This window comes from Cimex lectularius, unplaced genomic scaffold (genome assembly GCF_000648675.2).
Source record: "Cimex lectularius strain Harlan isolate CLEC.00 unplaced genomic scaffold, Clec_2.1 scaffold20, whole genome shotgun sequence".
NCBI lineage: Eukaryota > Metazoa > Arthropoda > Insecta > Hemiptera > Cimicidae > Cimex > Cimex lectularius.
Genome location: NW_019392641.1, coordinates 960,118 through 971,003, shown reverse-complemented (window position 1 = coordinate 971,003; position 10,886 = coordinate 960,118). Strand labels below are relative to the sequence as shown.

The 10,886-nt window shown below is 35.1% G+C and overlaps 1 protein-coding gene across 2 annotated transcripts; it reads left to right on the top strand.

The window, feature by feature from the left end:
• Positions 1 to 1,094: 1,094 nt before the first annotated feature.
• Positions 1,095 to 9,227, top strand: LOC106669932 (glutamic acid-rich protein-like). Of its 2 annotated transcripts, XM_014399822.2 has the most exons (7): positions 1,581 to 1,869; positions 6,815 to 6,857; positions 6,929 to 6,991; positions 7,514 to 7,904; positions 8,372 to 8,447; positions 8,522 to 8,648; positions 8,714 to 9,227. In XM_014399822.2, the coding sequence occupies exons 4-7, from the start codon at positions 7,820 to 7,822 to the stop codon at positions 9,173 to 9,175; spliced, it is 750 nt and encodes a 249-aa protein (XP_014255308.1). In that variant the 5' UTR covers positions 1,581 to 1,869; positions 6,815 to 6,857; positions 6,929 to 6,991; positions 7,514 to 7,819; the 3' UTR covers positions 9,176 to 9,227. The 2 variants fall into 2 exon arrangements, with proteins under 2 accessions (XP_014255307.1, XP_014255308.1); XM_014399821.2 differs by lacking the exon at positions 7,514 to 7,904 and having other exon boundaries at positions 1,095 to 1,869.
• The last annotated feature ends 1,659 nt before the right edge of the window (positions 9,228 to 10,886 follow it).

Here is a 10,886-nt window from a genome sequence, read left to right as displayed (position 1 = left end):
AAATCCAAGGATAACAGTTAAAAAATATGCATCATAATTTGTTACATATAAGATGATGATATTTCAAAAAATTGTTTTAGAGAATATCTATCACAACGTTAAAAATTAGGATATTTAAAACATGGAACTTAGAGCATAGGGGACCGCGGTAGCTGAGTGGTTAGCATGAGAGACTCTCACGCCGCGGTCGTGGGTTCGATTCCCACCGTCACCTCTGGCCCTTTTTTCACAATAACCCCCCCCCCCAAATTTGAACACACACATATATTATATAGCTTAAATACAAAGTTAACAATTAGGATATTTACATGCAACTTGGAGCTTATAAGAAGACAGTTTAGGTGTGATGCCTGAAAATATATACCTTAAATCCAAGGTTAAAGTTAAAAAATATACATCACAATTTGGAAGATGTCAAAAATATTGTTAGAGAGCATCGATCACAAAACTACGGCATTTACGTGGTATACCTGACATTACAACAGATAGCCAAACCTGACAGTTTAGGAGGGATAGCTAACACTAAATAGTTTAAATTTACAATTGGGGTAACCACGACATGAAACTTGGAACATATAAGATGATGATATGTCAAAAATATTATTTTAGGGAACAGCCATCACAAACCTCAAAACAGTGACTGACCAGGTGAGATACCTGGCATTATATAGTTTATATTCAAGGTTAACAATTTGGATATTTGCAATATAGTGACAACATTGTTGTTGTAGGGTGCATGTCACAAAACTATGGCTTTTACGAATGTCTGACAGTATGTAGCTTAAACTTAATGTCCATATGACAAGACCCAAACCACGTTGGGTTTTACGTCTGTAAACAGATAGTTTTTATAGTTTTTCCAATGCGAAAAGCTAGTTGTACCGTTAGTTTGATCAGGGTCGATGAATTGAACCTATTGGAAAGATAAAAGTGTTTCTCGGTGGTGCAGAAGTAAGAGAAAACGCGACCACCTGCGTGCACAACTGTGGTTTTCGATTAAAACCGTCTTCGATTCGACTTGAAACCGATCGTTTCTCACCCAGAGACGCAGCAAGTCAAAAATAACAAAACCAACATTCAAGTCTTGTACGTACCGTCAAAATAGAAAAACGTATGGCAGGACGTCGAAGAGATCGGACGAGAAAGTCGGGCCCGAGTCCGACAAACCCACACGCTGACGAATCTGCTTAAAAGGAAATACTGGTCTCCCCCACCAGGCCATCTAGAAGAAAAAAGACTGGAAACAACCTCCGTCCAGACTTTTCTACCTTTAACAAAACGAGGATTGTGTCATCGTCTCTGCCAGTGGGAAGTCCCGATGGTAATCCTTTAAAAGCCCCCACTTACGAGCCGAACGATACCAATTAAATAATACCTATTAGTCAGGCCGAGGGGAAAAAAGAAGTCTTTCGCGTTTCAAGTGGGGACAAGGTTTGATCGTTCTTGAAAATGAGGTCATTTACCTTATCGAAGAAATCCCTCCTTGATACGAATACTAATCTAAAAATCAAAATTCATACAAGAAGTTTCACAAAGGAAAAATACATTTTTTAATTGTCAAAACTTATTTTCAAACTGACATTTTGGACGTTCCGTTTTTATCAGAAAACGAGGTTTCAACTGTCAACAGTCGTTTTTCGAATGGTAACCGTCTCGTCGACTCCCGCCGCTCGTGTTCGGCATTGTTGACTTTCACTTGTAAACAGACCAAGCAGACTGTTTCCAACTTTACATGCTGGAACGTCGAAAATGTACGAAGACAGGAAGGCTTACCTCAGAGATGTGGCCCATAACGTTGCTGTATGCAGAAACAAACTGGACAGCATACTGAAAGCGATCGGCTGGACGCACTCCAGTCTTCAAGTCCAGGTAAATTAAAGAAATTAATCTTTTTAACTAGCTACAAACAGGTGTAAGATTTAAAAGATAATTTACTTAATGATATTACATATATCATTTATTATATATAATCATATATTATATACACTGACATGCAAAAATTTCCACCCACTTGTAATATAATTTGATTTATATATGATTTTAACAAAAGTGTAAATTGCTAAGGAAAATGAAAAATAAAAAAGAGATGGACAGATAAAATGTGTTTTAATACAGGTACTTAGGAATTAGTATTACACCTAATATGTGTCCCTATAATTTAGGGATGCATTTTAAAGAAAAAATTAGTTGTGCTAAATCGGCAGTTAATAGCACCTGGAAAAGGGTAATAATGAATAGGAATATATCTCTTGATAAAAAATAAGCATTTTTAACAGTACAATACGATCCATTGTTTGTTTTGGGGCGCAGATCTGGGGCTTCTTAAATATGAAGGAAGTAGAGATGATTCAGAAATATTTTATCAAAAAGTTGTTTTACCTTCCAGATAACACTCCAGATTATATGATTTATATTGAGACTTCAATCACTCCGCTGTATATTCATACAATGAACCTGCATTTACAGTACAGTAGCAAGATCTTAATCGCTCACCAAGTAGATTAACACATTTCCTAGCCAATGAGATAATAACAAAACAAATATCATGGTTTAAATATCTGTCAGAAATAGAAAGGCAGAACAGTATTGAAATAAATAGAAGCACTCTAATGACGCTCAGTTGTACAAATTTGCTAAACAATCTAGAGGTGAAACTAAGGAATGATATAGTGACTAAGGCTAGGGATAATGTTTACCATAGATTAAGACCAAGGTAACAATATATAAACAAAAATATAAATATTTATGGCAAGTCATTACTGTTTAGAGTGAGGGGAGAACTCTTGCAACTGAACTGCCAGCCTTGGAGGAGCGATTTGAATTTTACTTGCTCAATGTGCAATCTCAATGTTCCGGAGGACACTATGCACTTTTTGGGTAAATGTCCAGTGTTGGGCGAGTTCAGGAAAATATATATAGGGAAAGTACAATTAGATAAGAAGAAGAAGAAAAATAACTTTATTCTGGGACTGGTGTCCCCTAAGAATAATTTACATGAAATAAATAAAGGAAGTTCCTTCTATGAAGTTAAAAGTAAAAAAAAGATAGAAATCCTGGCACAATGTATACCAATAAGGCAGGACAGAAGAAAAAATTACGAGAATATTAAACAAAAATAACAAATGTTAATGTGAGGTCTCTGCTTGGAGGGAGAGGAGGTGATTGTGCAGGTGGGATTTAAAGGAGGAAAAGGAGGCAGCATGATGAATAGAAAGGGGAAGGAAGTTCCAGAGTTTAGCGGCACGGATCAGAATGGATCTTTCGAAGGTATGGGTTGCATGTTGCGGAAGGATAAGGTCGATTGGGGATGAGCGGGTCTTACGAGTGAGATGTGAGGAGTTGAATTGGAGGGATTGGATGATGTAAGGAGGATGACGAGTGTGGATGGACTGGAAAAGAAAGCAACCTAGGAAATACTGTGCACGGAAGGAGGGGAATAGCCAGGAAAGTTGAAAATACAACCCCGACACCCGGGATCCCCGTGGGGTGCCGTACACAAATCTTACGCAACAATTCATAATACGCTTCAATCGCGCGTTCTCTCCTTCCGAGAGACCACCGTATGCCAAACAGCTATAAGCGAAGAAGGGAAGTATAAGGGAAGATACAAGGAGTTTGCGGGTGGAGAAAGGTGAGAAAAGCCAGGACCGACGAAACAGGCTGAGGGAGGCAATGAAATGGCGGGAAATTTGGGAAATGTGAGAATGCCAGGAAAGGTTTTGGTCAAAGACTACTCCTAGGTTTTTACCGAAGAGCAGAAGGGGATGGGATGGTTATTTAGCATGAGAGGTGGGATGCTGGGGAGGGAATTGAGGAGTTGCCTGGACCCAATAATTATGGCGGTGGATTTGGACGGATTGAGGACTAGGGAATTTTTATGGGCCCATTCGTTGATGGAGTTTAGGTCTTTTTGGATCTTGAGAGTTGTCGAGTGAAGATCGGAATGGTGGAAGGATATGTATATTTGGGAGTCATCGGCATATAGGTGATAGTTACAGGACTGGATGGAGTCGGGCAGATCATTGATGTAAATGGAAAAAAAGGATAGGAGAGATGCTAGAGCCTTGGGGCACCCCAGATTTTAGAGGGAGGAAGGACGGGGTAAGGCCATTGGGAAGGGAGACAGCTTGGTGGCAATTGGTAAGGTAGGAGTGGAACCAACGGATGGTGCTGGCGGAGAAGGAAAATGATTCGAGTTTAGAGAAGAGAAAAGAGTAAGGGACAGAATCAAAAGCTTTAGAAAAATCAAGAAGGACAAGTATAGTAACTTTCCGTGTTGGTCCATTGCTAAGTGGAGGTCACTGGTAATTTTTATTAGTGCTGATTGGGTGGAATAACCTTGGCGGAAGCCAGATTGGAGGGGGATACAACCGAGGTAGTAAATATCCCTAATGTTGGAATTGATTGGGTTCATACAAAAAAATTTCTCGCATGAGCTTTGGAATATAGAAGATATATGATTGCAAATTTCAATTTAAAAAAAAAATCATTCATTCATTCAATCATAAAATTTGTTTTAATTTTGTTTTAGAATTTTAGTCAATATTTCAATATTCAATTCAATTTCCTTCTCTTCTGTTAATTACATCTCGAAGACAATGTAATTTTCTACCAGTCTGGAAATGTCTCTTTGCTGGAGGTTAGCCCATTCTTCACGAAGAGTCGTTAAGATCATGGAGTGTATGAGGAAGTGATGGTCATTCTCTTATTGGTCTTTTGAGGTTATCCCATAAATGCTCGATGGGTTCAAGTCTGTAGGTCGGGTTGGCCAGGCTAAGACCCTCATGTTATGCTGTTGAAGGTACATTTTTACTATGTGAGTGACATGAGGACGGGCATTATCCTGCATTAGAAGAAGGATTGTCGCTGATTTCACCGTGGATAGTCATGATATTCCAAAATTTCATCCAAATAGTGAGTGGCCGTCAAAGATCCTCCACGGACAACTACCAACTTTGGGTGATTCTCCATTGAAATTCCCGCCCATACTATCACATAGCTATGTTGAAAAGGTTGGCTCTGGGAAAAATTACAAGCTTCGTGCCTTTCATTTCACTTTCTCCACACTCTTTCATGCCCGTCTGGAGATCCCAGAGCAAATGTTCACTCTTCTGTAAAAAGTACAGCAGTCCAATGGTTGTTTTCTCGAGCAAATGGGAGCCACCATTTCACGGTGTTGGAGATTCTTCTTCACAAAGAGTCCTTTCAAAATGGTGGAGTGTATGAGGAAGCGATGGAAGTGCTCTTATTGGTTTCTTGAGGTTATCCCATAAATGCTCGTTGGGGTTCAAGTCTGTAGGACGTGCTGGCCAGGCTAAGACCTCATGTTATGCTGTTGAAGGTACATTTGTACTATGCGAGCGACATATGGATGGACAATATCGTGCATTAGAATAGGATTGTCGCTGGTTTCATCGAGGATAGGCAACGCATGATGTTCCAAAATTTCATCCACATAGTAAGTGGCCGTCGAAGACCCTCCACTAACAACCACCAACTCTGTGCGACTCCCATTGAAATTCCCGCCCATACCATCACAGAGTTACGCTGAAATGGTTGGGTCTGGGAAAAATTGCAGGCTTTGTACCTTTCATTTCGCCTTCTCCATACTCTTTCACGCCCATCTGGAAATCGTAGAGCAAATGTACACTCTTCTGTAAAAAGTACAGCAGACCAATGGTTGTTTTCTCAAGCAAATGAGAGTCGTGCAACTCTGTGTGTTCTGGTCAATTCTGGTCCTCTTACAGGGCAAAAAGCCATAGTCCATACTGATTTAATCTTTTTCGAGCAGTTCGTTCAGAAATTTGGACACCTCGAACTAACTGGAGCTGATTGCTTGCGACAAATTTGCATGCATAGTATGCTGTAACTGATATTTCTGTCCCCCCCCCCAGGTCCCAGAAAAGTGTACACTGTAAATGGTGTTAATGTAATTCCTCCATCATGGTGCTGGAGATTTTGTATTCATTAACAGATATTTATTTTATAAAAATAATATTATATATAATCAATAATATTATATATATAATATTATTTATTATATATAATATTATTTTTGTTATCCTAACACTTTCACCTTCTATTTGCACAAATATGCAAATCCATGGAGAAAATAGAAGTGATTTTAACTTCAGATACTAGGAAATCAGCAGGTCCTGGCAATATTCCTCCTATTTTTTATTTATTTATTTATTTTTTTTTTTTTTGTCATTAATGGTGTAAATGTAACTCTCTCAACAAGAGTATTTTTCCTCAGTTCTGGAAACCATCCTTTGTTATTGTAACAATCTTTATTACAGTATTTCCATAATGGATCTTGTAATAATAATGTAGGTAGTTTAGAGGACAAAAAGCTGGGGTCATTATGTTAGGATGAATCCTGTATTCGAGCAGATTGTCAAGAAAGAGAGAGAAAACAATAAAAGACTCAGGCTACAACCCTGTCTAACACCCCACTTTAAAATATTTCCAAATATCTCTTAAGTACCTCAGATTTAGTGTGTGAAAACAGTGATTTTAGTGTGGTTTCTACTGAAAAACAAAGGTTACTAATTTTAAGTATAATGTGCAATATCAGCACAATCGAAGGAAGCCTTGAAATCAACATATGAAAAAACATTACTTATAGCCATAACGTTACAAATGGTATGATTATATGACTTTTTTTTTATTATAATTTGAATTTAATTATAAAAGCTTAGAAACATTTTTTCTTCTTTTAAACAGCCAAACATTGACTGACTGTTACATTTTCTCCTCAAATTTGTACCAATTGCTGAATATTAATTGTTCATATTTATCAATTTTTTCACAGGCTTTTGGAGAATTAGGAAGCAAAACGGACACTTCTGATGAAGGTAAAATTAATATTTATGACAAACTGTAAACAATACGTTATATTAAATTAATTTATCAATTTTTTTTCCAGATCCATCAGGTGTAAAGGATGGAAATATATCCAATCAAGAACAAACACCATCTGATGAACCAAGTACTTTAATTATTTATTTTATAATACGTCACTGGTTTTTTTAAACCGGTTTAGACAAATTTAATACCATTGGAACAGTGTTGATAATATTGGTTATAATATTTCTTTTAAAATTTGCACTTCTTTGCGATGGAACCTCATTATATATTATTGTTTAGGTAAATTCAAAAAGATCTTAGTTCCAGCAGATTTATCTGCTGTTTAAAATCAGAATAATAAATATTGTTTTCTTATAGATATAGATCCTAAACATTTCGGACGTTTAAATTTAAAATATATTTATTCTCCGGAGATAAGGCTTAAAAAGTATAAAATTTATTATGATAGTTTCTAGTTCTGATTTTATGAACTGACCAATAATATTTATCCAATTCCATAATGTTTGTATATTTATATCGTCATTATTCATTTAAAAATTGTTTGTCATAAAATACTTTTAAAAATAGTGGATTTATTTAAGGGTAGTAAAGTATTTATATCAATAAAATAGATTCATTGTACTAATGGAAAATTCTATTATAGGGAAATCAAACCATCTACTATCAACAACTGATATATCCTTTGAAACTGATATCCTTTTTTTTCTTTGTTTTTTAATTTATTTTATGGTTTTAGTTTAATCAAATTATTGTTCTTGTTAATCTTGTTTATAAGCTATTTTATTGAGTTCATAAAATGTTTGTCATTTTGAAGTTAATACATCTCTAATCTATTATTTGATCCTTACCAGTTGGTCAGATGTGTTTCAACATTTTGCCATCTTCAGTGTTAGGTCTGAACGATGATTGTTTCACATGAACAAAAAAGTTATTCGCTGTATTAATTTCCATGCATAGATACACTGAAGATGGCGAAGTGATGAATCATGTCTTGACAGATCAACCCAGCGAGGGTAGGCAGACCATCATGATCGGTAAGGATCAAATCACCCCGTAGACCACAGGAGGAAAACCACGATTTAAAAAATTAACGTTTCTATTTTTCTAGAAATTTATATTCTAGAGGTCATTTAATCGTTTCATTGAGGTGTCGGTGGCCACAACGGTTTAGGCGTTGACTTGGCGCTCATCACTGTAAGGTAAACGTCCCAGGTTTGAATCTAGTGACATACTTACAAATGGGCTTGTTTTTTCAAAAACACCGACACTTCGAGGGTTGATATGACCTAAGTCTGACCTTTTTGTCCATTATTTTCTATTGTATTATCCTTAGCAGCTGAACATTAAGAAATAATATAAAATGGTTCGCTGCGATGTTATTAAGATTCCAGTAATTATAATTCAACTCAGGTGTGACAATTCATCAGTAATATTTACTGATTGCTTTTATGTTTTATTTTTTATTCTTTTGGGATCAATATTGTTTTGATTTATTTCTCAGGTTGTAGCATGCTACCTCAAAATCCTGGTAAAACTTATTCAGAGCTGGTACAGTCGTTAACGAATCTACCTAATGTGTAAGCCGCTGTTTTTCATTTGAGGATCTTAAAAATGAAAATTTAATTTTTCATTCATTTTCTTCTTTTTCTAGAAAAATTGAGAAAAAGAAAAAAGATACTGAACTAATGGTTGAAATGTTGGCAATGGAAAGAGACGCAAAACGAAGAAGAACAAGTTACAAAAACAAAGTTCATACTAAGAATAAATCTCATCTGGAGGTATTAGGCTACATTAAAATGATATTTTCCTTATTTAGAACTTTATATTAAATAATTTTTTCTAGGTTTTACGTGAAGTAGTCGAACAGCAAATGGAATTGCTGAAAGGGCCTGACGATAATGAAACGCCAGCTGAACCTGATGACAAACAAAAGGAAACCAGAGAGGACATGCTCATCGAACTCAAAGACATCAGTGGTACTGGCAACCCCTATCTAGTTTGGCAGAATGTCGAAAAATATCTTGTAAATAAAGAATCTCAGGTTCAGAATATTGCTAAGAGTGAAAAAAGTTATAAAGACAATGAAAAACATCAGCTCAGAGAAGAAAAGACAAAACGTGAAAATCACAGGAAACACAAGCATAAGAGTAGAGACCGGTCACCTAGCAGTCGCCACAGGAAAAAGGAAAGGAAAGAAAGATCTCGATCGAGACATAAACACTCTCCAAGTGCTAAACATCACAAAAGGTCGCCTTCACGTTATGAACATTCACACAGCCATTCAAAAAAGAGTAGACATTCATGATTATTGATTAACAGATATGTAAATATAGTTGCAATAAATATTTTAAACAAAATGCTAAATTATTTTAACCTTGCCATTTTTAAATTAGTTTCTTTTCTTGTTTATAAAACAATTATCAAATTAGAACAGTCGGACTTTTCGGGGAATTGTTTCTATTTCTAAAATTGTGCATGGCATGATAGCAATTTATAATTGTCACTTCTTGTGTTATTAACGGTAAATAATATTTTTTATGGGGCTCATCAGAGATATGTTTTATCCGTGAAATTTCTCTTTTGGCCGAGAGGCCAGGTGCCACACTCTTCATTTAGTAAATAAATAAAACAGGAGTCGATGACTCAAATGCTTGTTTCTAATATTGCAGATGAGAAAGATAAGTCGGATGTTTTAAATACCATGAAGGCTATAGGGAAGAAAACCTGCGTTCACTTCACACCAAAGACTCAGCTAGATTTTACTTAAATATCCATCATTCAAAAAAACAAAAGGTGTTATTCCGAATAGGTTACAGGCCTTTCCTTTTGTCAGACCATTAAAAATGCATCTGCACAAACCAGGCTGCTACCACAATGGCACAATCCAGCACAAATTTGTCCATAAACAATCTAGACCAGATAGGGATGAATATGTGTGGGACAATATGGAAGAGAGTAAAAAGTATTGAATTATAAATTTACAAACAATAGGAAAACTAAAAAGAAGTGGTTTTCAGAATATCGTAGTCAGTTTAAGAAAGGAACAATTTCTTTTAAAAATAAATAACATTAGTTATGATTACAAAAGTGTGATGCAGTATCTTAACGGAGCCTTTTGATTGGCAAAGCCATGAATGTTGCAAAGGTAATTTCTATTAATTCTTTCTTATTCCTTTTTATTAATTGTGATTTTTATTTAATTTCTTGTTTTCTTCCTTCTTGATCAGTTTATTTTCCTTTCTTTTGTGCTTTCTCCCCTTTCATAACAGTTTATTGTACTTCAGTGTTGCTTTCTTGTTCTTGTCCATTTTATTTTATATCTTCCTAGTGTACTTCTTAATCAGGTTTTTTTTAACTTTCTTGTTTCTTCTCCTTGATCAGTTTATTTTACAGTTTTGCTTTCTTCCTTGTTCTTATTAATCAGTCCATTTTATTTTATTTTTTCTTATTGTTCTTCTTAATCAAGTTTGTTTTACTTTCTTGTTTTCTTCTCTTGATCAGTTTATTTTACTCAGTTTCGCTTTCTTCCTTGTTCTTATTAATCAATCCATTTTATTTTATTTTTTCTTATTGTTTTTCTTAATCAGGTTTGTTTTACTTTCTTGTTTTATTCTTCTTGATCAATTTATTTTAATCAGTTTCGCTTTCTTCCTTGCTCTTATTAATCAGTCCAATTTATTTTATTTTTTCTTATTGTTCTTCTTAATCAAGTTTGTTTTACTTTCTTGTTTTCTTCTCTTGATCAGTTTATTTTACTCAGTTTCGCTTTCTTCCTTGTTCTTATTAATCAGTCCATTTTATTTTACTTTTTTCTTCTTGTTGTTCTTCTTTAACAGGTTTTTTTACTTTCTTGCTTTCTTCTTCTTGATCAGTTTATTTTACAGTTTCGCTTTCTTCCTTGTTCTTATTAATCAGTCCATTTTATTTTTTGTATTCTTCTTCTCAACAGTTTTTTTGTTTTTTACTTTCTTTTTTCTCCTTCTTCTTCTTGATAAATTTATTTTATATATTTTCTT

Coding starts and splice junctions, on each gene's coding strand:
- LOC106669932 (XM_014399821.2), top strand. CDS start 1,750: ATGTACGAAGACAGGAAGGCTTACCTCAGAGATGTGGCCCATAACGTT. Junction 1,870..6,814: donor ACTCCAGTCTTCAAGTCCAG/GTAAATTAAAGA, acceptor ATTTTTTCACAG/GCTTTTGGAGAATTAGGAAG. Junction 8,448..8,521: donor TTAACGAATCTACCTAATGT/GTAAGCCGCTGT, acceptor TTCTTTTTCTAG/AAAAATTGAGAAAAAGAAAA.